We start from the raw sequence: 27,002 nt of genomic DNA on the forward strand, positions 1-27,002 counted from the left end.
GCCATCTTCCTCTGTTCCACTTCCAGATTTTTAGCATTCAAACGACCAAAAAATGTGCTGGTGCAAACACTGAACAGGCAAAAAGCAAGCTATTTATCAAATAATAAATAAATAAATAAATAATAATGACTAAGATTTCTTCCACTGTTGTACCCACTCCATAAAAAAAAAAAAAAAGGATCTTACTGCCAAAGAGCAGAGCCAATTAGGCAAAATAGTAGATGCTGTCAATATCTTTAAATTCGAAGCAAAGCAGCCCTTCTTCCTACATAACTTCTCTGCCTGAGAACATCGCTGCAGACCTCAGTGTCAACCTGGTTACACAACTGTTTTATACAACTGACACCAGCAACTCTCCAAGTTGGGACTTGTCCTCACCAAGGCTGCAGAGGGAGAAGATGGCCTTCAACAAGATCTCTCTTTGGCTGCAGGAACCACAAACCTGGTCACCTGCTAACTCCAATCAGGACAATCAGTGGTACTTGGTCATTTCACTCCCCATCACCCCCATAAATCTCCTAGCGGATTTATTTAAATAGATCTATAGATCTGGGCACCCTGTGTTAGTTCCTTTACACCAATATTCTTGATTTCTATTACATGCCTGACGAGGGCTGCCCTGTTTCTCCCTAAGACCTGTAGTAATCAGGCTGTCTACCCACGCTCCAAAAACCAGTTTTTTCCCACTCATTTCTTCTTAGGCACAGCAATAAATGCTTTCGGGAACTGGGCATTAGAAGAAAGGACTGATGTCTGTCTTACCTGCATAAATATCGATTCTGGTGGCATCAGCATCTCTGCAAAGTTAAAAGAAAAAAAAAATCAAGATTCAAATGAGAATATGAAAATATCAACCATCAAGATGCACAATATTTTGAGGGGGATATGTACTATTTTGAATCTATCTTCAGGAAGTCATAAAGAAATTCTATATACATTAAAGATATACTTTTACATTTGGTAACACAATTTTCCTTACATGTCTATGAAACACTTCTGGAGCTCCAAATTATTTAAAATAATCACAGGATACACAGGACCTAGACACACTTTTTTAATAAAAATTTCACAGTGAAACATCTAAAAAGATCATTTTTTAGATGTTTAAAAACATCTAAAAAATGTTTTATCCTTTTTTAGAGGATAAAAAAGAACATTTCTTTTACACACTAGGAAATGACTCCAATCACTCATTTGATTGCAATCATAAACAATGTTCCAATAACTTGTCCATTTTTTCTTCTCACCAAGATTTGAGAAAAAAGAAAACAACAACTTGCCACAAAGCCTAAGAAAAATCAGGTCTCATGGTATACACACTATAGTCAGAAGACTGATTCATAAGCCCATAATCTGATCCTCCCTAAACTTGAAAGGAAGTTGGGACAGTCCATTAGACTCCAGCCATCAGCTGAAATAAAAGTTCAGTTATCAATGAAGTCTTCCATAAAGGCTTGAAAGTAATCTAGTCCAGTTCTGCCAACTGTAGACAAGGAAAATGAGGCACAGAGTTTCATTGGTTTTAAATGTGAAAAATCCACTCAAATCCATACAACTCTACATGTGCCTATTCTCAAAGACATAAAAACATTTTCAAAAATAAAAAAGATTGGCAAAATGTGTGCATGAGCAGGAACATACACTCCCAGACAATCTCCAGTTCACCGTATGATATACAAAACAGCAGTCTGACAAAACACATTACAGTCTCACTAAACTAACAAGTGGGAAATTCAAACACAGTTCCATTAAGCTACAACATTTTTAAATTGAATATAAAAATTATAAGTCAACCAGGATTGAAACAATTGAAAACACTGAAAATGGGAGCTTTCTAGTTAAACAACTTGTTAACCAGCACACTTCCATAAGCAGTCCAGTGAATAATAACAATAAAAGTAATAATAGTATAGGTTTATAGCATGGACATAGGTAGACATAATTATTATTATGTCATTAACTGGAGATCTGTTTAGAAAGTACTCCTGTCAACTCTTATCCTCTTCTTCCTTCATTAGTCATCAACACTTGGTCAATAAACGCCGTGTCTGAATTTTATGTTTGCATTCAGAAACAAAACTGAGATAATATTTTAGTGATATAATTATAAAAAGACTTCTGATTTGGACTTTGCTATTTATCTCTGAACCAACCCAAACTTTTCAGTCTTGCTCAGTAACATTTATAGGCTTCTTAAATAAAAGTGCTTAGCGCTTCTAAGCACAATTGCTAACAATGGAAGATGCTTTGATCAACCTGAGTCATCTGACAATAAAATACAGTCACTCCTCCGTATCTGCAGGGGATTGGTTCCAGGACCACCCAGGAATACCAAAATCTGCAGATGCTCAACTCCCTTATATAAAATAGTATAGTACTTGCATATAACCTATGCACATCCTCACGTCTACTTAAAATCATCTCTAGCTACTTATGATAATACAATGTAAATGCTATGTAAATAGTTGCCAGCATGCAACAAATTCAAGTTTTACTTTTTTGGAACTTTCTGGAACTTTCAAATACTTTCGATCATGGTTCATTGAATCACAGATGAAGAACTTGCAGATACAGAGGGCTGATTATACATTTTGGGAAGACACAGAACTCTGACATAATTTTAAAGACATTAGATAGTGTACTGTCCTGGTAGCACAAATTAAAACAGAGCTTGTCTGTCCTAGTAATTAGCTAACTAAATTTTTATCTTAATTCCCTGTTTTTCACTACAATTATCTTGCTCTAATACACAAGGGAAGGTAGCTTTGGAGGTCATAAATTCACTATTTTTAGGCTGGAGCACAGCAATGAATGAATTAAGGTATCAACTAATGTGCTATTAAAAATACTTTTTGGGTAAGAGGCTTCTTAGGAATGAGTCGCATTTGCAACAGAATTGCCCTTCTCCCAAGTCTTCAGAGAGCAAAGGTTACACGACCCAAAAAGTTTTCACGCAGAGACTGTATGCTTGAAGACTACATACCTTGCATTATCAACTAGTTCAGCAAGAGCACCAAACAAGAATTCATGAGTGGTTCTGAAATGATAAATATTGAGAGTCAGGAAAAGAATTATGGAATTAAACTATGATTCCTAATAAAAAGTCAAGGTTATAAAATAAAAGTTTTTGGGAAAAAAAAACCTAAAATTGTCATTTGCATCATCAATTTACATTACTGAAGTTTAAATTTCCCCACAATTCAAGTCTTTCCAGAGCTCACTAGTAGTCCTCAAGTGTTAACCTGTCAAGTCCTGTTATCTACTCAAAAATGTTTATTCTTACTATTTTGAGTAGAGGAACCCACTCTAAAACATTCAAAGATTCCTATGTGTACTACTTCTAAAACAGTGTTTTTCACTATTCGTATTCTACCCTGAAAAATGCCTATATTTCATTTTTCATTGCCTTAACCAGCTGTCAGTTTCTGCATATCTCTTAAGAATTCTCAAAGGACAAATTGCTAGCATTCAGCTTTACCAATACCTTTGTGTGATTTACTGGTGAAAACCCATTCAGTTTTGTGCAATTTATAAGCAAAAATACTCCATTTGAAAGTGGGGAGAAAGAAAATAATCCATTTCTTGACATTCCCTGATTTTGGCCAAAAACAAAACTTTCTCCACATTAAAGAAAGGAATCCAAGACACTCTTAAACAATTCCTCCTTATCCTAAGAGGATAAGGGCTTGGTGTGGCCTCCTAGGGCCCTTGTTCAAGTTAGCCCTTTCAAGGAGGGTAGCCAATGGTCATCTCCTCCTCTAGGAGGCTGCTCAAAATGTGAGTGGGATAAGTTCACAATTACCATGTTATTCAGAACTCAATAAAGATGATGTTTATGTGTAAGATGTCTCCTTACATTTCTTCCTCCATTTATACCTTCTTTAATTTGTGCTGTTTCCCATAATAGTCCTCGTTAGATATAAAAGTAGATGTGTCTACCTAGAACCACCTAGAAACTCTGACATATTTCTTCTTTGGCCACACCTTGTGGCATGTGGGACCCTAGTTCCTTGACCAGGGATGGAACCTGTGCCCCCTGCAGTGGAAGTACGGAGACTTAACAACTGGACCTCCAGGGGAGTCCTGAAATTCTGACTTTTGATTAAAGAAAATATAAAAGCATTAACCCACATATTACCATCATCAATTTTTCAAAAATAACCATGTTATTCCAGTTGATTTTTTTGTATGTAAAGTTTCAGCCAATAGATAAAGTGAAACTTTCTAAAAATTGAGAATGAAATATATCAATACTAAATAAGCAGTGTCTAGGATCTATGAGCACTTACTATATTGTTCAAAACAAATTGTAAAACGCTTGTTTATAAAATAAATACCCAAATTTCAAGTGTCCAGGAACACTGGTTTTTCCTCAAATAAATCTTCAAATTTTTACAAATGCAAATTTTTAATTAAAACTACCAGTTCTTGGAATTTTAGGAATAACTTTTCCCCATGAGATCAGTGAATATATCTGCTGCTGATCCAAAGGCAGTACCATGATGTATTAACAAAATGTAGAAATTTTATCTCCAAGTCCCCTAACAGAGCTCAAATTCTTCTGACTAAAATCCAATTCTTAATTATTTTACATGAAAAAACCCCCCCACAATTTTGCAAGGAAAAACACCTGCAAGAAACATCCATATCTTTATTTATTTTAAAAATGTGTCTCCAAGGGCTTCTCTGGTGGCACAGTGGTTAAGAATCCACCTGTCAGAACACTCTATGACATAAATCACAGCAAGATCCTTTTTGACCCACTTCCTACAGAAATGGAAATAAAAACAAAAATAAACAAATGGGACCTAATGAAACTCAAAAGCTTTTGCACAGCAAAGGAAACCATAAACAAGACAAAAAGACAACCCTCAGAATGGGAGAAAATATTTGCAAATGGAGCAACTGACAAAGGATTAATCTCCAAAATTTACAAGCAGCTCATGCAGCTCAGTATCAAAAAAACAAACAACCCAATCCAAAACTGGGCAGAAGACCTACATAGACATTTCTCCAAAGAAGATATACAGATTGCCAACAAACACATGAAAGGATGCTCAACATCATTAATCATTAGAGAAATGCAAATCAAAATTACAATGAGGTATCACCTCACACCAGTGAGAATGGCCATCAACCAAAAATCTACAAACAATAAATGCTGGAGAGGGTGTGGAGAAAAGGGAACACTCTTGCACTGTTGGTGGGAATGTAAATTGATACAGCCACTATGGAGAACAGTATGGAGGTTCCTTAAAAACTAAAAATAGCACTACCATACAACCCAGCAATCCGACTACTGGGCATATACCCTGAGAAAACCATAATTCAAAAGGAGTCATGTACCACAATGTTCACTGCAGCTCTATTTACAACAGCCAGGACATGGAAGCAACCTAAGTGTCCATCGACAGATGAATGGATAAAGAAGATGTGGCACATATATATGGTGGAATATTACTCAGCCATAAAAAGAAATGAAACTGAGTTATTTGTAGTGAGGTGGATACACCTGAAGTCTGTCATACAGAGTGAAGTCAGTTAGAAAGAGAAAAACAAATACCGTATGCTAACACATATATATGGAATCTAAAAAAAAAAAAAAAAAAGGTCATGAAGAACCTAGGGGCAGGACAGGAATAAAGACACAGACCTACTAGAGAATGGACTTGAGAACACGGGGAGGGGGAAGGGTAAGCTGGGACAAACTGAGGGAGTGGCATAGACATATATGCACTACCAAATGTAAAACCAATAGCTGGTGGGAAGCAGCTGCATAGCACAGGGAGATCAGCTCAGTGCTTTGTGACCACCTAGAGGGGTGGGATAGGGAGGGTGGGAGGGAGGGAGACGCAAGAGGGAAGAGATATGGGGATATATGTATATGTATAGCTGATTCACTCTGTTATACAGCAGAAACTAACACACCACTGTAAAGCAATTATACTCCAATAAAGATGCTAAAAAATAGATAAATTTTAAAATAATTTTTAAAATATTAAAAAAAAAACAGAATCCACCTGCCAATGCAGGGGACACGGGTTCAAGCCCTGGTCCAGGAAGATGCCACATGTCACGGAGCAAATAAGCCCATGCGCCACAACTACTGAGCCTGCACTCTAGAGCCCACAAGCCACAACTACTGAAACCCACGTGCCTAGAATCCTTGCTCCACAACAAGAGAAGCCACTGCAATGAGAAACCCGCGCACCACAACCAGGAGTAACCACAGCTCGCCACAACTACAGAAAGCCTGTAGGCAGCAATGAAGACCCAACACAGCCAAAAATAAATTAATTAATTTAAATAAATAAATAAAAGACAAACTCATTAAAAAAAAATTTGTCTCTAAAATCATCACCTTAAATTCTTCAAATTATCAATTGAAGAAACAAAAAAATATTCTGATTACTTCAACTAATTAAATAGGGAAAATAAGCTGGAAAATTAAAGTGATTTGATGATGGTAATATAAGTTAAAAGTAAATCTTTGTTTTCAAGCTTTCAACCAATCATTTTCCTGTCTGACTAAGCAATGACTAAGAAACTTATAAAGTGAATTCGTTTTCTATACTCTAAGTTTTCTTTTTAATTTTATTTTTTTTTTTTGCGGTACGCGGGCCTCTCACTGTTGTGGCCTCTCCCGCAGCGGAGCACAGGCTCCAGACGCGCAGGCTCAGCGGCCATGGCTCACGGGCCCAGCCTCTCTGCCGCATGTGGGATCTTCCCGGACCAGGGCACGAACCCGTGTCCCCTGCATTGGCAGGTGGACTCAACCACTGCGCCACCAGGGAAGCCCCCTAAATTTTCTTTTTAATTTTGAAGGCTAAAATGTAAAGTAACAAATTCTACTGCAATATTTCTCATTTCAAAAAGAATTTGTACTTGAAGTCAAGGAATATCAGAAATATAGCTCCTGGAAAAAAAACAAGAGTACAATCTTAGTAAGAATGAGACTACAATTTGTATGTAGAAATCTTTGGGATTATCTGGCCTTTGGTAGTGACAATGGTGAATATCAATAATCTGGAAAACTAATTCTGATACCTTTGCCATCAGGGCAAAGAAATCAAAAACAGAAACAGCAATTGCTTCTCACCAATACATATTTCTGATTGTTTCACATGAAAATTAAAGACATTTAGAATTCAATAATATCTCAAAAGGGCAAGCACAAAGAGCACTTCTGGCTAAGTTTTTACTGCTTTCTACACAATGCTTAGAAAAGTGTCTTGTACATTTAGAATCTAAAGAAAACATTCCAAATGTCTTCGTTGTTCCGCACAGTATCAATGCTGTTCCACAATACATATTTCAGATAAGTTAACAGATACTTTAAAATGTAGCTAAGGGGTGCTTTTGTGATGTGTGCTGACACATCATAAAAGGAGCCTTTTGTGACAACTGTTGGTAAGGTCAGAGACAACACTCGGATTCTTCTCCAAACCTCCAAGTGAATAACTGATCCTACTAACAAATGCTAAAACCAAAGTTCTAAGTATCTCTTAAATTCATAAGAACCAAAAACGTACCAACTGTGTAAGCTCTCCCCTTTTTTTCAAATAACATTCAAAGAGGTGTACTCATTGCTAGCTGGCAGTTGAGATAGAGATATCTGTATAAGTATCAAAGGAAATTATTTTCTTCACAGACCTAAAGATTCTTTGCATGTGATCCAAGAAAGATCAACCATCTGGAAAAAGACAAAGATTTTTAACAACCTCTTTCACTTTCAACTGATTGTGGCTTTTATACCATTTGTGCTACGATCAAAATAACTTTGCAGCTCAGCATTTCCAGTGACAAATTCAAGTGTAAATCTACTCATTATGTAAGGAAAATGGTCTATTTATATTCAGCCTGAATTTAAAGCCATAGATTATCCATAACCCCATCACACAGTGATAGCTTCTGCTGAATTCTTGGATATGCTGTTAAGAGTTAATTGCCTTAACTGCTAGAAAATAAAGATAAAAATTCTAGAGCAACCATTTTACATTCTAATGGCTTTAACATAGTCAGAGTGTGAACCCACATTTCAACAGGATTATAAATTATAAGATATATGGTCTCTAGAGATGAAAGGTTCCTTTACATTCACTTCACATACCAAGAAAACAACCCAAAAATATATGGCCAAGATAATAAGTTATTAAATGTGCAGACACGAAGAGACATAGAAAACAGGCATCTTATACTTAAGCACCCTGCTCTATCAGAGCACTTAGCAATACTGCATACAGAGTGATTTAAGATACGCCCCTTATGCCAAAGGAACATCACTACCATCGCTACATCTGGTATCTGGCCCTTGACTACTCATGAACATTTTAGTAGCAGTCACAAAATCCATCACCAAAGAGCAGTAACAGCATAAAACTACATTTAGTAGTTCATTGACTGAAGTTAATTGTAACTTCAATCATTTCATATGAGCAACATGCAATATTAAAGCAAATTAGCCTAAGACCTTCATGTTAGAATTTCCCAGGCCTGCTTCAAACCTTAATGCTGATATAATCAAGAGAATAACCATCAACAGTTACTGTAGACCTAACACAAAAAAAATTTTTTAATTTAAGGCAGGGGTTTATCATCTCCAACAGATGCTCCAGAATTTACTAAAAATTAATCTGCCTAATGACTACCACCAAACAGCAAGTAGCTACCACACTGACCAACTTTTGGTTTATATGAGGTAATATTATAAATAAAACAAATAACTGTCACCATTTATTCAATATTTACTGTGAACCATATGGGAACTAATTACCTTATAAACATTATTTTACATAATTCTCATAAACATTGTCAGATTAGCCCCATTTTGTACATGAAGAAACTGAGGCTCAGATAAGTTCACCTACCCAAGGGCACAGCCAGGAAGCAGTCAAACATAAGTTTGGCTGGCTCCCAAGCCCATGCTCTTTTTACTGCACCACACTGATTTCTATCCTGGACTCTGCTAAATGGGAGATAAAGGGTCACTTTTTTCACAATTCAATATGGCAATATTGTAGATGTCAGACACCCTAAAATGGTCTTGTTTTTTTTTTTTTAATTAGAATAAAGCAGAAGGCAAGTCCTCCCTTCTCCAAAGGTAACACTGCATCATTTAACCCAGAGGAGATATATCTACCTTCATTACGATTAACAAGTCACATTTTATGAAAATTAAAAATCTGTTTCCTCTAGAAATGAACTTCCAGTCAAGTCACAATAAAGAAAGGTCCTGAAATTGGCTACAAACCAAAAACTTATCTAGGTGTTCGGGGGTTCATATTTTCTTCTGGCAGGACTGGACACATTCAGAAGTAACCAACTTCTAAGGTGTGATCCAGGTAATAAATTCCAGAGCTTCCAAAATGATACATCCAACCCTCAAAATGCTTATGCAAGCAAGTGGTTCCAATTCAACACGATAAGTCAAATTCCCAGAAAATTCTCCAATTTCAAACAAGTGACTCAACTGAGGTTCAATTCTTTGCCTTTGCTCTGTTCTATTAACAAACTATAAAATAGCAAAAGAAATACAGAGAAATATCCCAGAATCCTCAAATAAAAGGTTCGAGATAAACTAAAATTGAAGACTTTTAAAGTGGTAAGTAAACCCTCTGCTGTATAGACAAGGAAACAAAGTAAAACTGACTACAGTAGGAGGTCTTGCCTAATGGTTAAAAGCACTAACCATGTGGCCAGATAAATCTTACTGCCTTCAATCTTGGTGCCTTACATCTGCCGCTTAGCAGCTGTGTAACCTTTCGCATGTAACTTAATCTCTTTGAGCCTCAGTCTCCTCAAATGCAAAATAGGAATAACCCTTATTCCAGTAGGGCTGCTATAAAGATTACTTTAGACCATGTTTAAAAGTGACTGGCATGAAGCAATTAACTGTTGTTACTATCATTTTATTATCAAATAAAGTCTTTGGGGAAGCTGGAACAACCTAGTTTCTGAACTCTCGTTATGGTCTTCCAAGAATATCAGTGTTTTGGCCCCTCATTCCAAAATTCACAACTGAATTTAACAAACACAAGCATCTGTGAACATCTAAGTGGCCTTCCACTACTTGTTCTTAACGTGGCAGTTCAAATACACAAAAGGATACTAAAGGATACTGCCCTTGGCTATACTATGAGCTAGATGGGTATAACCTTTGATCAGAGACCTTATCTAGCTGGATTTCAGATTCATTATCCACAGCTTGAGAATTCACCTAGGTGACTCTGCAATACCTACTTAAACACTCTAGTTCAGTAAGAATCTTCCTAAACAAAACAAAACCAGGTTCTCATTTGGCAACTCGCTTCACTACTCAGAAAATTTTGATTTCCTCTATAGGAAAAACAGCAAACAAAAAAATTACAGACGTCCTTTCCAACAGTGATGGCCTCCCCACAAGATCATGCCTCTCACAAAGGATCTCCTTCATCCCTCTCCAGAAAAGAGGAAACACAAGACGAAGCACCTGGTGCAGAGCCTCAATTCCTATTTCATGGACGTGAAATGCCCAGGATGCTATAAAATCACCACCATCTTTAGCCATGCACAAACAGTAGTTTTGTGTGTCGGCTACTCTACTGTCCTCTGTCAGCCTACAGGAGGAAAAGCAAGGCTTACGGAAGAATGCTCCTTCAGACGGAAGCGGCACTAAAAGCCCCCAGAATCAAGATGAATGGGAAACCATCCCAATAAACATATTTTGGATTAAAAAAAAAAATTACAGACGTTATCACAAATATGTGGTTCTTTCCCGTAAAAGGCTAAGTTATTGTACTATTACTAGATAACTGAAGTCTATGTTCTCAACCCTGAAGGTGGTTCTTCTGAACTCTGGGCCATTCATTTAGCTGCTCGCCACCTCTCCAGGTACCAAAATGAGAAAATACTTACCTTCATCTCAAAAGTGCCAAATGAATGTACTAAAGGACTAAATAGTTATACCCCCCACTGCATCACTTCCAAAAGAGTGGGCATAAGGATTAACCCTAAAACATTCCAGACCAATGTGGAGTGATGGTAATCTCCTCACAAACTCAAGAACTATGAACACAGTATGTGTCCAATGATTTGCATACATTTTGGGGAAAGGCTATTTAAATCACGGGTTTAACCAAGTGATCACTTCCTGCTTAGCATAAAAAACTACAGTGGATGAGGATGAATTTCCCAGAAAAATAAAACCAACTGTTTTCTGGGGAAAAAATTTCTTCTCACAAGTTGCCATTTAAACGTCTTCATTCCTTTTTTTTTTCTTTTTTCCTTCTTAGAAAGAAAAGACTTGTTAGAAGCCAACTGTTTTGGCTGTTGTCACCAAAGAGAAGAAGGAGTTGATACTAGAATAGTCCAACTTTTGGCGATCCAAAGAACAGTACTTGTTGGATTCCTATCAAACACTTGAATGAAACAACTCAATATACTGACTTCAAGGAGCTAGCTTGCATTTGATCAAATAAATTTTGATCCAATAAAGGAAGATCATATTCTTCTGGATTAGCAACAAACATTTCACTGATCTCAGTTCTTCCATAGAGTTCAAGACTCATCCAGTGACACATCCCAAAAAGTAAAAATGCAAAATTTTCTGGGAAAAGGATTTCCATATTAATATCAAGCAACGAGTTATCAGTGATCTCAGTGGCACCTATAGGATACTTACGAATTTGTGTGTAGATAGTCAAACGTTAGCTGAGCTCGATTCAGACTGCTGTAATTTGTGAAAGCCATGAGTGCAATGAGGTCTCCAGTTCTTTACCCACTAACTGGGAACTATAAGCTTACAATGGAACAAATTTTTCAGGATTCCTTCCAGTAAAGGTTTGGTAAATCTGTGCTCCTTAGTTAAACAAGGTTACCTAGTATTTAACCAAGATATATTCAAAAAGATGTCTAAAACAAAAATCGATTTCTCCTTTACATTTTTTTAATCTTCTCAATGACTATGATGTAATATCTTGGAACTACGTCATAAACGTGTAGTCTTAAGGAGCTTCAGCGTTAATTTGCGACAGTTCACGGAGTGGAATGTGGTTGGTCCTTGAGTAGATGATACTGGAGTTGGTGTTTCAATTACTGCTCCATCTTCATGTTCTTCGAGCCTTTTTTGTTGTTGTTCCTCTAAATTTCCTGTGAGGAAATCTACCAATCCGGAAATTTAGCAACTTCAGTCATAAAACTGGACAACCACCCATGTCTTCGCCATCAATGATCCCAGGATCCTTAAATTAGCCCCAGACTGGTGACCACGATGTTGATGAAGTGCATATGGCGTTAGTTCCGGCTTCACCACCTCCTAACTGAAAGATCTCCTAAGCGCTGAAGACCGATTTCTGTTTTCAAAGCCCGGACCAAACCTAGCTTGCTGTGTGCCCCAATTTCGTCAGGGTAGTGGGTCAAATTACCTCACAATGACCCACTAAGTAGCCACAGAATTGACCCGCCCAAATTAACTCAGGCGGGCCGCGCCCCTCCCCCACTTCCCTCAGACACCGGCCTCAGCCTCTAAGGCCCTGACTGGGCCTCGGTCCCGTGGTCTCCTCCTCACGGAGGAGTTAGTCCCAGCTTTCAAGGCCCGGATCGAGGACAGTGGCGAGCGCACCACCCGACCGGGCGTTGCCCGGCGCTCACAGCTGCCTTTGTCCCTCCCCACGGAATTGGAACCCAACAACCGCAGCGCGCTCTTGGAACCATGTGCTGCCGCCGCCTCCGCCTCCGCCGCTGCCGCCGCCGCCGCGAAACCAGCCGCCCGCGCGCCGCTTTGGATGAGATGGTGATTGGACTCAGCACCACAAACTTCGGCGTTTAGGGCTGCTCCGCCGCCGCTGCCGCTGCCGCTGCCGCCTCTGCCACCTCAGCCACCGCTTTGTCTCCGCCAGTGCACACAACCCGGGCCGCCTCGCGCACTCCCCGACGCCCCAAGCCCCCGAGGCCTCCGCGGCGCACTCGGCCAATCACAGAGCCGCCCCTCCTCCCGCCCCCGCCCTGATGCGAAGCCTCCTGATTGGTGGGTAGCGTGTCTCCACGTGACCGGATTTTGTTAGCCGGGCACTCCCCTGTCACGTGAGTGCGCGCGCCTCTCTTCCTGCTTTCTTGACCCTCTCCGCCATTTAAAGAAACAGTACCGGGGGCGGGCCGAGCGACGCAGCCGGGACGGCAGCTGCGGCGCGGACCGGAGGAGCCATCTTGTCTCGTCGCCGGGGAGTCAGGCCCCTAACTCGAAGAAGCCCTGGCGCGCCCTCCCCCCCTTCCCGGTCTGGTAGGGCGAAGGAGCGGGCGCGCGGTCGATCGAGCGATCGGTTGGCGGCTCTTTCTCCTGCTCTGGCATCCAGCTCTTGGGGCGCAGGCCCGGCCGCCGCGGCGCGCGCCCGGTGGCCGTTGGCGCTCGCGCCGCGTCTTTCTTCTTGTACGCAGAACTCGGGCGGCGGCCTATGCGTTTGCGATTCGACGAGGAGTCGTCCGGGTGGTCGGCGGTGGCGGGCAGCTGCTCCGCCCCGCTCCCGGGGAGGCGGCGGGATTTGGCGCGGCCGGGGAAGCTGGGGTGGCCGGGGCCGGCCTGGAGGCCTGGCGCCACCCTTCGGGGCCTGCAAGGACCCAGTTGGGCGGGCAGGAGGGGGCCGGGGGATGGTTGGTGGTGGGCTTCCTACTTTGCCTTTTTCTCCTTATGCCGCCTTAGTGAGGGGCGGGAGCTCTGGCGGCAGCTCCGGGGTGGAGAGACAAGCTCCGGAGTCGGAAGAGCTGGGTTTGCTTCCGGGCCTAGCCACCAGCTGGCCGAGTGACCTTAGGCAAGTCACTTGGTAATTTGTCTGCGCCTCAGTTTCCTCCTCTATCAACGTTTGTGGGGTTGAAAGCGCTTTGTAAACTATAAAGCGTCGGTGAATGTAAGGGATGATTATTGTTCGTAATGGTTGGCTTTTTTGTTTGTTTGTTTTGAGTTGTAAGAAAACTTAGCAATTGTCCAATCCTTGGATTTTGAACCTGGGAACCTTGGATTGGAGTTGGATATTCCCAAATTCCCTGAAATCGTGTGCAAAAATTAGTGGGAATATGTATTTTAGGGGAATGAGGATCCATCGGCAGCAAGTTTTCAGAGGGGGCTGTGACCCAGAAGAGTTAAGAACCACAATTCACTTGCCACAAGGAGGAAACTGAGGCCTAGATGTCATTCGGGACCCGTCACAACCAATTTGAAGCCCCTGTTGAATCCCTGGGATATGTGAGCTGTTCTATGCATAGTGGGTATTCGGGGTTAGAACACTCCACTGCTTGGCTTCTATTCTGAGTCTTTTCACCATGGGTTGCCTGAAAGGTGGCTGACGCATATGGTACAGTGGCACCCAACATAAAGCAGCTAAAAGTAGGAGTGGATGTGTTCTCTAGTATCAAGAAGCCTGTTTAATCTTTGGCCCAACAACTTTTTATTTTCTGGTGCCTGACTACCTTTCTGTTTCATTGACCATTTTCCATGACCATGGCTGCCATCCGTTACTTGCTCCTATTTTATATTCTTAGTTTGTGTGGTTGGTAGTGAGCAGGCTTATTTGTAAATGGTGCTGCCAAGTCCAGCTAATTAATGGTGCAGGTGGATTTTTAGCAAGCTGGCTGACTGGAACAAACTGAACCAGGCATGGAATTCCTGAAGATGTTTGGGGGTTTGTCTTTATTAATTGAAGGTTAACATTCTCTGAAAAGTTTTGTTAGAACGTCTGCTGAACCTCAAAATCAGTAGATTGCAAGTGTTTCAAACCTACCTTTCCCCCCTGCTTCCGGCCTGCTTTGTATTCTCTTTGCTTGCAAGTGTGTTACTAAGATGGCCAAAATGCCAGTTTTTGCTTCTTTGTTAATTGTCAGCTGCTTTTATCAAATTCCAGGCCATTATCCAGCAAACACTATAGAAATGTTTGAACACTTGGATTTCAAACATTTTCAATTTGTGGAGTGGTGCTTACCAGTGGTACAGTTCTAAGCAAGCAAACAGAAACCCACTTAAGTGTTTTGTTTGTTAGGTGTTAGCCGGTTCTGCTATTTAATACAAACATCTGGGAAAAAAATCAATTGACTATTACCTTTACCTAGAGGGCAGAGACAAAGGATCTCAATTGCAGAGGAGTGACTGTTTTGGAGAAAGATGTGTTGGTCTTTTAGCTCTTTTGTAATTAAATCTGGATGTACCTCAAAAGAATCTTAAGACTGTGGTGATAAGATGCTTTCCTCAGGAGAAAGGAGGAAAAAAACAACTGGAACTCAAAGCTTGAAATTCTGTGACAAAACATGAGCTGTCCAGGATAGGAGGTTGAAAGTGTTTCACTACAGCGTTCTGCTCTCGCTGGAACAGATGTCCTTCGGTGTAGTCACGGCGTGGACTCCAGATTTCCAGATTTTCAAGAACTGGATCTGGGACCTGGAAGAGATTATCAAGATGTGACAGGAACTTGGGAGCTGGATTTTTTTATTTTTGAATTTGGGGACTGTTTTCCTCGCTTAGAGAAAAGAGACAATGACTGAGCAAACACTGCCACCAGCGCTATTACTGGGAATTCGGAGACCTGAATTTTCGCCACACTCTCAGTGCAAACTCTGGCGATGCTCCACCCACAGTGAACTACGGTACTTGCCATTTTCCAAAATGCCTTATTCTTTACCATCTCTGCACTTTTGTTTGTGCTCTCTTCTCTACCCTGGAATGCCTTCCTCTGCTTCTTCACCTATCAAAACTGCCATTTATTCAGTATCCAACTCAGATGCTCTTTCCTTCATGAATTTCCTAACTTTAGGCAGAAATGATCTTTTTTAAGTTTTATAATGTGCTGTTATATATCTTTTATCTATATTTGTATACAAGTAGCTTATAAAGTCCTTTCTTGCATGCATTAGCTCTCTCCAGATAGCAAGCCCCATGAAAGCAAGGGCTTTGTCTTGGGAATCTTTGCCCAGACATTACCACATATGATGAAGCATTAGTAAAAAGAAGGAATTTAGAGAACAGGCGATCTCAGAATAAGCACTCAATAAATGTTTGCTTAGTTGCTGTGTGATAACCTAATTACTCCTGATTAGGGAAAAAGTCACTAGTTTTGGGCCATGTCTCTTCCTTTATTTCATACTTTATTATTTTTTAATTCTAACTTTAAAAAGACTTAGGGAGGGGCTTCCCTGGTGGCGCGGTGGTTGGGAGTCCGCCTGCCAATGCAGGGGACACGGGTTCGTGCCCCAGTCCAGGAAGATCCCACATGCCACGAAGCAGCTGGGCCTGTGAGCCATGGCTGCTGAGCCTGCATGTCCAGAGCCTGTGCTTCGCAATGGGAGAGGCCACAACAGTGAGAGGCCCGCGTACCGCAAAAAAAAAAAAAAAAAAAAAAAAAAAGACTTAGGGAGCCCTCAAATATAAAGAGAAACTGCTCTGCTGCATAGGGTATTACAGAGGGGTGCAAGGGCCAGGGCCTTATTCCCTGTGTACCTTATTCTCTTGCACTCAAGATGGAATCTTATGAAAATGTAATTAAGGATAGCTTTTACAAATACAAGACCATAAGACAATTTGTGAAAGGCATTGGAAAGGAAGAACAACAGTATCTCCTTTGCTTTGCTTTGCTTTGCTTTGGTGTTGGTATATAAAATTAAATCCAGTTCTCATACCACCTTTGGAGCCACTTCTTTCTCCACCAACCACTGCCCAGCAACCTGAATACAATCAAATTACTACCCCAAAGTATGAGACTTGGGGCAGTTCCTATTTGCTGCTTCCCAAGACAGTTTGTCCTCAAGAGTCAGGAAACAGTCTTTACCAGAGAACTCTTTCTGTTCTTATCATCACTGATCGTTAATCATAAGGCTTTTTTCCCCCATTTATCATCTGTCAGCTTCTAAGCCATGCTTGTCAAGAATTAGTATCCGTCAAGCAGCTGATGTGCTGACAGCAGCCCCACCCCAGTGTTAGAGTCCTTTCTTTGTAATTCCAAGCATTTGTTATCTTATATGTTTTGTCCCTCTCCCCTCCAGTCCTGTGCCTCCTGGTTGCCGAGTGTTCACCTGGACCGTCTGACCACCTTTGTGCTATTCCATCAGCCTACAGATCTGGTACCTGGATTTTTGCCCATGGTGATTCTACCACCTTACTACTGAAGAAGACATCATTCCAGTGGACCACTGTGACCCAGGAGGCATCCAGCAAATCATCATGATGTGGCCTTCACCTCACTCCTGTCCTGTTCTACCGAGATTCAACACAGCCCTTTGTAGTGAAGTCAAACTCCTCAAGCCAAATAGCTGAAGCTATTTTATCACAACAAAGGCTGTTTGTTCCATGAGTGTGCATTTCGTTTCTTCAGTTAAAGCCTTCAGAGACACATAAGAAATTTGGACCAGGGGATTTTTAGTTATCAGCACTGTCTGAAGAATGGCAACATCTTTTTGAGAACCACATTGGACCATGCCCCACTATCTTAAATGATTGAAATTCAGGAAGTATCTAATCTGGACCCCATTCTTTTTCCATGTCAAATCTGTAGTAACCTACTGAATGAGCAAGCAGATATTCTGACCCATTGGGATTAAAACAAAGGCACAGTGAACTCACAGCATCTTCTTTGGGATTACTCAGGAACCAGAACTTTTCACACAAATGTAAGAAATTCTACCAAGGAATCCCTTTACCTAACAGCATCTCACAAAGCTCCAATCAGATTCCAGAAAAGGCCTCTTGATACATCCAGGTAGAACCTATATGGTAATCCCTTATGTTTATATAGCACTTTACAGTTTCAAAGCACTTTTACATGCATTAATCTCAATTATCAAATAACACAAATTATAATCCCTTTTTGCAAATGAGGAAATGGAAATTTAAAAGGTTATCCAAGGTGACACAGCTACAAAGTGGTAGAGGCCAGGCCTTCTGACTCCTAGTCCAGTTCTCTCCTTGGAATTAACTTAGCCTCTGTTTTACCCAGTGTTAAAATAACTGGAGAGTGGGAACCCCAGAAAAGTTTCCAACTTCCTGATCTGGTGCCCTCAATCAGTCAGGATGTCATATATGTAATCTTGTGATAGCTGTACCTAGACCAGAATTCCAATACAGCATCTCTGACGTTTAGGAGTAGACTGTTTCCATGGTGGTAGACTGTCCAGTCAACAAAGAAAATGTTTATTTGACAGCAAGATTACCCATTATGAAACACAGAGGTGCTTTTGGATCTTTCATCCATCTTCATGGTCTTCCCAAAGATGGCCTAGTTGATTGGAGATCCCTGTTTATATCATGTCTTTTTTTTTTTTTTAATTCTTACTAATATTCCTGGACACCAAGATCTACCTGTGGTCCTCTATCCCCAAACTAATATTTACATAGAATGAGCCATCAATTTTTTTAGAACAGTACTGTTCATATATATGTGTGTGTGTATGTATATATTTGATATACACATATAATATATATCATAGAGCTTCTGTAGTCCAGTAAGGTGGTAAAATACTGTAAATGTGTCCCCTTCCCTGATTCATAATGCAGTGTAGTGTATTAAAGGATCTCAGAAGGCTTGCTGTAAAGAGCCTCATTTAGCTGTTTGGTCCAGTGTGTCCTAAGTTTCATCAAGCACAGAAAGTTATTTTTGCAGCATTCCTTTTAGTGGAATGGGAAAACTGCTCTAAAGCAGTATAGCCAGTGCTTCCTGATTGCCAACAGATTACCCTGGAGACCCAGGAATAAACAGCATCTTTGAACCCCCCCCCCCTTTTTATGCCTTGTCAATAACTACTTGAATTAGTATGTCTTCCTCATCTGAGAGCCCCACATCTTGACAGTTACCTTTATTTTCTGTCAAAGAAACCTCTAGAAGATTTGTGGGGATACATGGGATGGGGATGAGGGAGTTAATTCTGCCACAAAATTAGATGAATTCCATGACATTTAGCAATATACTTTTCTGTCCTTAGAATTGTGCTGTAAATCTAGTTTAAGGGAATTGCATCTCAGGTGGGTGAGGAGACTGGGAAGGGAAGGGAGGAGGAGAATAGAGAAAAGGGGGAGGAGGGGTGAGAAGGAGATATTTTCTTAGGATTTGAGTGTGGCCCACTGAGATCTTATTAATACTTGAAGAGAAGTCATCCAGCCAGGGAATTTTTGAAATAATATTAACAAAGAAATGAATGCATTTTGCAGCTGTATGCTGACTGCAAAACCCCCAGCACTATTGTCACTTAAAACCAATAGCCTTGTTCTCTGATAGTCACTTACAAGCCCAATTTCAGGCAATCTGAATTTGTAGCAGACTTGAATGTTAACTTCATTTTGTAATGTGGCCCACATTAGGGAAAGAATAAATAGGAAAACACCTTGGCTTACCACAGGCTTTGCTCACACAGTTTCTGGTTTCTGTGACCTATTTTTTGTATTTCAGCATTTTGTGAACAACTTATTCTTAGATCATTCGTTTTCCAATGGCTTTGTGGCCATGAAGCCCTTTGAATGAAAACTTTATGGAAGCCCAGAGTAAAAGTGAAGCTGCTCTGGAGGAAGCAGAAGTGGGGGGCCTGAAACCTGCCACAAGCATCTTACTTTACCACCATGGTGACACCTAAGGAGACTTCTTTACAACAACTAGAATTCTTCAGAACACAGTTTGAAAACCACTGCCCTAGACAACAGTATGTTCAACCTGAATGGCATTCTGTTCTGTACCTCTACCCAACACCATCCATGTTCAGTTGATGCTGAACATTCTTAGGAATACTACCGTGGGCAAACTCAGAAAAGTACAAGAAGATGGGCATATCTTTGCCCCCCAGAGTAGTCATATGGGCCGAAAGTGGTATCAAATGGACCTAGAGTAATAGCCCTCTACCTACAGATGGACTTCCAGTGATTCCTGGATTTGATATAGCCAGAGAGCAATTCATACATACTCTACACTGACAAACCCCCTTACCCAGCTTCTTTCACAAACACCAGATGCTCTAGTGGTACTTGAAATACATGACCTTGAAGTCTTGATCCTCCTTGGATACATGAATCGCCAGGTATTGAAGCTGATGCTGAAGTTGATGTCTCATTGAGGCCATATTAGAGCAACTGTACATTGGACCGCCCATCCTCAGCCATGGTACTCTACTTCATGTGCAAGGGATAACTATAAACTGAAAGCAGAATTCAAAGACTGGCAACATTACCTAAAAGGGTACCTGGTTATTATTCATCTTCTCAGACTATGTCACTATCACTCAGCCAGTGGCAGTTACACTACTTCTTGGTTTTTATTCAGTTTAACTGCTCTTTCCAGGATAAATGAGCTAATAACCTTTGAAAAATCGCTAAAACAATTCCTCAGTCACTGGCACATCTGCCTAGCCTCCAAAATTAAGAATGCTCAGCTCTAACTACATGTAATATCTGATCCACAAGGGACAATCTCTGAACATCCTTTCTCATCTGTGTGATTTAAAATGTGACCATTTTGAAAATTTTCTTCCAGCCAAGAGAGATTTTAAGATGGGTGTTTTGATGTCTGGTACCATCAGCTGTTGATGTTAATGATGTGTGGAGGTAGGCCTTTTGACCAGGCCATGATAGCTTACTTGGTGGGCATCTCAAATTGCATATCATCTACCTTTTGCTGGAAATGTAGACTGACTTGAAATCTCCAAAGCCTGCAGCTAAAGATTTTATCAATAGACTCAAGAGCTTCCTGCTGCTTCTTCCTAATGTCACAAGACCACAGTCCCCTGTCCTTGTGGATGTTTTCATGGAATTTCATCTGTCTCAGTACTATTGTTTTACACTGAATCAGAGTGGCTGACTTCATTCCTTGTCATGAAATACTCTCAGGTATTAAGACAACTTACCTGTTCAGGAGGGATTTGATTCATGAACTCCTCCCAGACCAGATCATGTAGAACAAGTAGACTTTGATTTGTGCCATGAGAAAAGTCTCATTTCTTCAGAGTCAACTTAAGGGCCCGCTGTCCTCAGCTACTTTAACGAATGCACTGGTTAAATGTTGGAAATGTTTCTTTATATCTTTTGTCTCTTATCCTCTAGACTAATTGTGATTATGAGTCAGTCTACAAATCATCAAACAAGGCCTAAGTCTGGTTACTCTATACTGCTCACCCTCAACAAATAAAATCTGATGACTGGCCTGCTTGTATATACAACTGTTATCTGTAAAGAAGAAATTATCTACAAGCTTAGATTTTCTATTGCCTTCAAAATGTCAGCTCGATTTTCTTTTTCTCCTGTACTTGACCGAAAAAGACATTGATCTACACTGGCAGTCATTCCCTTTAATCCTGTCAAAATGAGGGACTAAAGGTAAAGATGATCATCTGTTCAAGAGTCTGATGTACACTGTGTATAAGAATTGATGGTGGAAAAAGCGTAAAACTCAAACCTAGTATCTTACTATCTCCATGCCTCAGATCTCATCTTTCAGCAGTACCATTCAACCAGTCTGAGGCCTTGACTTGTTGATAAGATGATTCTCAGAGATGGGCTGAGTTACAGAAGATGGAGACTTGATTACCAAAGAAAGTAGGGCCAACCTTGATGAACCTGGCTCTCCCAACCCTATCACTCCCAGATGTAGCATAGACTCCTAAACAGAACCTCAAGTCTGGATTAAGGAGATAGCCTTCTCCTGAGCTGAAAGTTCTTGGGCAGATGAGCAGGAAAATGAAAGTTGCTGTACCTGACTGGCCCTTTAAGATCAGAAAATTGTATCCAGAATAAATGCTGTGGATTAACCCTGGAATACTCAGGGTTAAAACTAATGTACAGAGTTTTGATATTAAACTGCCTGTTCTTCTAGATCATAGCCTGGCTATTGATATGGCTGGCCCTGCTGAAAGTACCTTACTTGCCTATTTACCTGACACAGCCCTTGCCTGCTTTTTTGACATATTGCTGCAATCAGACTGGCTGTCCTTGAGAAGACTATAGCTGATCTCGGTCTACCTTATACCCAGTTCCACCAAGAGGTTTTGAACAGAAGCAGCCTGCACCTCACCCACCAGGACTTAATGTTCACAACAGGAAGGACCATGCTGTATACTCTTTGACCAGCAGCTTTTTTTTTTTTTTAACTGCAGAGTCAGCCTCTATGCCTATATATATTAGCTCATTTTCAGCACTTGGGACCCTTTCTACCAGATCTGAAAGAGCAGAGCAGATTGAAGTCACTGTCCATTGCTCTGTTCTACGGTAATACAGAGATGAATCTGATTTGCCGGTACTCACAGAAATGTACCAGTTCAACCTGGCAAAAGACTTAGAGGAACATAAGAACACTTTTCCACTGAGCTTAAAATTTACCACTGACTTGATGAGCGTCACAGAACTATTTGCCAGTGGGAGGCTGGTTGTCCTGCTTCATGTCAGCAAGACAGTTGGGCTCTCAAACTCACGACCACTGAGTTTACTTACATTGAAACTCTATTGTATCATCCAGAGTGTGCTATTGGACATGATTATTCCATTCAAATGGATTACAAGCCTCCTGAGTAGAAGACAAACTTACTCCTCATGATTTTTAGAAGACAAACTTACTCCTCATGATTTTTTCCAGAATACATTTATTGTCAAGGAAGGAACAATGCCAGCTGTTACCATACAATTTTATGAGCAGAGATTAAACTTTTTCAGTATCTGGTCTTACTATTGACATCAGTTGTTTTTGATTGACCAGCATCAATTCCATCCCTTTGCAACAACTTCCTGATGTTTCTTGGAACCTCCTCTCCTTCTTTTCAGTCCATGTGGTTCAATCTGACCTAATCTTAGGTTTCATGGGTGGACATGTAATTCAGACCTGATCAATCAGCACAGTCCATCTCCTTGGCCATAGTGATTGGTTCAGGAATGGTCGTTTGATTCAAGCTGGTCCAGTGATACCCAACCCTAAGAGTTTAGTGAACTGTGGAGGAGAAGCTCAGAAGCTCTACTGAGGTTGCTTAGCTCTGTAGGATGAAAAGCTCAGACCAACAGGGCCCACCATATCAAATGAGCCAGTCAAAGAATGAAGCCAGTACAGAGGAAAGCAGAGCCAAATGTTGGAGAGACTTGAGTCCTGATGACAATGTTTGTGCCCCTGGATCCAACCGTGCCTGAAGCAAGTATATCCCCTGGACTTTTCAGTTATGTGAACCAATAAATGCCCTTCTTTGCTTAAGTTACTTTGAGTTGGGTTTCTATTACTTGAAATTGAGTCCTAATATTACTACTATCTACCAATAGCAAAACTTGACAGATCAAAATGCTAAACTACAGGTCAAGGCCACACTGAAATTATTTTCCAATCCAGAATATAAAATGGAACAGGAACTGACAATGTTTAGGTTATTACAGAAGCATAAAAATTAATTACATGGTAGAAAAATATACAAAAAAAAACTATCAGCAAAGAATTGATTACATAATACATGGTTCAGCCATATAAGAAAATCTACATGTCTGTTAAAATAAATAAAATACATTTATTGTGTATGGGCATGGAAAAATGGCCATGATTTACTAAGTGAAACAAACCATTGCTAGAAAAATGTGTACTATGAACTCATTTTAAAATTTATGTGTTTATGTTCATAATGCATAGAAAAATCTATTAATGGCTTTCTTTAAACAGTGTAGATTACATGAGACTTTATACATTTCTGTATTTGAATATTTTACACTACTCACATTAAACTTTATTTTAAACTTTATTTTAAAATAAAGAGTTTTAAAAATTAAATTTAGTGCTTACTGTTTGACCTTGGCAAGTTACTCAACACTGAGCCTGTTTTGTTAAATAATTTTAAAGACCTGCCTTTATATTTGTGAATATTTAGATAAATATATTCATCCAGTACTCAAACTGATAGACTGTTGCATCTTTCAGAGCTCAGTAATTTTTCCTTAATTTTTAATGTCTGAGCATATTTGGCTTATGAACTTTATAGTTTCAGTGTTCATGAAAGATTTTTCCAGTTCTCAACCAACATTAATCTCTTTAAGACCTCTACTGCAGGTTCACACTAGGCAGAGAGAAGGAAAAAGTCTCATTTTCTTTGAAATCTTTGAGTATTCTGATCTCGCTGCAGTCAAGGTCAATAGTGGCCTTTTATTGTTAAGTCCATTACATAAACATCATATCTGAACTTTCAGCAGCACAAACAACTGCCACCAGCATCTTGGCATACTCTTCAAGTGTAATTTTCTTCCTACCTTCCTGGCTGTTGCTCCATTGTAGGTTTAGTTCTTCTCATTTAAATATTGGCATAGCAGACATCCATTGATTTTTGTCTCCCCCCCAAAATCATTTCCCCATTTTTTTAGTGATAGATCTCCACTTTTCCTTTGGAATGCTACTCCTTCCCATTCTGTGGGAATACCATAAATGACAGTATTCTTGCATCATGCTCCCTGGCTGACAGGTTGGATTGTGTGATCCAAGCTTTTACAGTCTAAATTCCCCTCCCACCAGGACTTTGAGTCTTGAGAGAGGTGACACAAAATTATAGGAGCTGAGTCCTTCTGATGGTAGTGTCCCAAGGAAACCATATAAGAGTTCATGCAATGACATCCCCAAAGGTGCCCTAGTTTCTGTTGTCAAGGCCTAGTTATCCAGATTTTCCTTTGTTTCTCAGACCACCATATATCTTCGTTGTGTTCCCTTTTTATTTGTCAGCCAAAGTGGGTTTCTCTTGCTTGCAACCAAATGACTGGTTTCTGTTGCTTTAACAGTTAAATAGTAGGCGTCAAACCCTCAGGAACATGGGGGATCTGGAATTGATTACTGCACTGAGACTGAAAGGCAGCAGGAACACTTCCTCTGTGTGGGGGTAGGAGGACAATGAGCAATTTGCAATGGCAAAACAGCTAGTAAAGATGCTCCCCCTGTCATTTGGAATCATGTACCTATTGAGGCAACATTTGGATAACCAGTTAGCTGTTGACAATAGGACAATTTGAAGTGGATAAGGAAGGCCAAGACCATTGAGTTAGGAATGTATAATTGTAAATTATTGCAATAGAACTTGGAGATTGATTCCACAAGTTGCAGAATTATGATGCTGATTGAATTTGCTGCATTGGTAAGATCTTTTGTGAAAATTAAGGCAATCAGAAAAGAGACTGACTTATGGAGCACTGATATCTGGGAAGATTCAAAAGACTTGGAAAATTTCAACCCCCAAATACTTTAGGAATAAAAGTTTGGGTGTTCCCATTAGTCAAATACCTTTGGCTAAAGAAGACATATAGTGTATAGTGAAGGAGAAAGAGATAAGCACAGTCGGCTCTCCATAATCCAGGTAACCCTGGATTCAACCAACGTGGATCAAAATCCATAGCTGAATCTGGGGATGTGGAACTCACAGATAAAGGGGGCCAACTGTGGTATGCCATTTTATATAAGGAACTTAAGCATCCTCAGATTTCGGTGTCCACTGGGGTCCTAAAACCAGTCCCCCATGCATACCAAGGGACAACTACCAGCTCCAGCCCTGTGACTTGTGGAAATAAGATCTATATAGCCTCTACCCATATTTCCTAGCTTACCTTTTTATCCCTCTCCTTTCTCTCCATTTCAGTACTTTACCGCTCATATTTCCTGGCTGAAGTTTGAGCATGATCCAAGTTAGCCCAGTCAGACTTCCCCTCCATTGGAACTGAGCTATTCTGCTGGCAGTGTCCCCAGACTAATATATATGGGTGTGTTGGTAAATCCAACAGTAAATCCATAAGTTGTAGATTGTCAAGACAGGGGGTTAAGATCTAGAGAAGAATGACTATCACCCAGAAATCTAGACTTGACACTGGAAATTATTTTAGGTTATCTCCCCTGGGGAGAAGATGAATTCATTTTCTACAGTATGTTGAATGGAGTCATTTATAAAATTGTTCTTAAAGAATGCATGTACTGGGCAGCCAAGGGATAGAACAGCAGACAGCTGCATTTACCTACTCTATTTTTCCCCCTTTTTTGAGAGTAGCACCTCACCTTTCCTTCAGAAAGCTAGCCCTCTCCCATGCTGCCAGAAGGTAATACATAAGAGGCGTGTAAGTTCCTGTTACTGAGATTTCCTCAGTTGCCCAGGTTCCTGATTTTCTTGAATGTTAAGCTTCTCTAATTTTTGTGAACTTCCTCATATCCTTCCAATAAATTACTTACGGCTGCACAAGGTATCCCCTGTACAACCATATGCAGAGGCCCAGTAGCCAGAGTTGATTTTTTTTTTGCTTACAGTCAGAGCACCCCAACTGAATCAGTATCCCTCCTATGTCTTAGGCCTTCTTGCCCTATAGATGCTCTGAAAAATCTCATCCAGTTCCATGGCTTTGTGGTTTCCAACTGTATGTTGATAACTTCCAGATTCCTATCTTAAGCCCAGGCATATATCCTGAGCTCCAGATCTGAATGACCACCTGTTATCTGGATATTCCCCCACTTAATTAACACAGATAACTTACACTAACCCCACCATTTTCCCCTCAAAATCTGCTCTTCTTCCACTGTTTCCTTTTCTTGATAAATGGCACTATCCTCCACCCTGTTTCTCAAACCAGAACATGGGCGTTATTCTTGACATTTCCCTCTCTTCTTTCTCACCCCAGACATCTCTATTAGTCATTAAATTCTCTTGGTGTGTCATGTAAATATACCCCAAAACCATCTCCATTTCTGTCACCCTTGTCCAAGGGAACAGTATCTGTTGCTAGGACTTGTGTGATGCCCGTCATACTTCAGTCCATTCTTTGCAGAGCTGATTGTGTCACTCCTCTGTCTAAAATCTTTTAATTGTTCCCCCCATTATTTCAGAATAAAATCTAAACTTTTATTATAAAACTTTATCCTTGTTTACAAGGCTCTTCATTATCTTACTCAACTTTGTTACTTTGTTATCTTTCACCATGTCAAACAGTAATAGCCAATTTTGTATGTTGGAGTTTCCTGTAATATTTCATGTGAAAAAAGAAGGGGAAGAGTCCATTAAGAGAAAAAAAAATCCATTAATATTTAGAACTACCCAATTAC

The 27,002-nt window shown here is 40.3% G+C and overlaps 3 protein-coding genes across 19 annotated transcripts in view; 2 read left to right on the plus strand and 1 right to left on the minus strand.

The window, feature by feature from the left end:
• MORC2 (MORC family CW-type zinc finger 2) overlaps positions 1–13,233 on the minus strand; it is a 65,080-nt gene extending 51,847 nt beyond the window's left edge. For 13 of the 17 annotated variants that reach the window (XM_033837200.2, XM_033837197.2, XM_033837195.2 and 10 more), the window contains exons 1-3: positions 11,660–13,233; positions 2,984–3,037; positions 763–797 (exon numbers count right to left, since the gene is read on the minus strand). In XM_033837200.2, coding sequence (XP_033693091.1) covers positions 763–797; positions 2,984–3,037; positions 11,660–11,727 — 157 coding nt within the window. In that variant the 5' untranslated portion in view covers positions 11,728–13,233. Of the gene's footprint in view, positions 1–762; positions 798–2,983; positions 3,038–7,532; positions 7,608–7,653; positions 7,694–11,659 lie in introns of those variants that run through there. The other 4 variants (XM_073790297.1, XM_073790296.1, XM_033837202.2 and 1 more) reach the window with 3 other exon arrangements.
• LOC101317415 (small ribosomal subunit protein eS27-like) lies at positions 10,175–10,749 on the plus strand. The gene has a single exon (XM_033837210.1). The coding sequence runs from the start codon at positions 10,406–10,408 to the stop codon at positions 10,652–10,654; it is 249 nt and encodes an 82-aa protein (XP_033693101.1). The 5' UTR covers positions 10,175–10,405; the 3' UTR covers positions 10,655–10,749.
• LOC101317703 (taurine up-regulated 1 protein) lies at positions 13,214–23,160 on the plus strand (the record flags this gene model as incomplete). The annotated part of the gene is made up of 2 exons (XM_073790885.1): positions 13,214–15,603; positions 16,996–23,160. A coding segment is annotated over one exon (459 nt), but the record flags the coding sequence as incomplete, so codon positions are not given.
• Between the last annotated feature and the right edge of the window lie 3,842 nt (positions 23,161–27,002).

Source organism: Tursiops truncatus, chromosome 13 (assembly GCF_011762595.2).
Source record: "Tursiops truncatus isolate mTurTru1 chromosome 13, mTurTru1.mat.Y, whole genome shotgun sequence".
Classification (NCBI taxonomy): Eukaryota; Metazoa; Chordata; class Mammalia; order Artiodactyla; family Delphinidae; genus Tursiops; species Tursiops truncatus.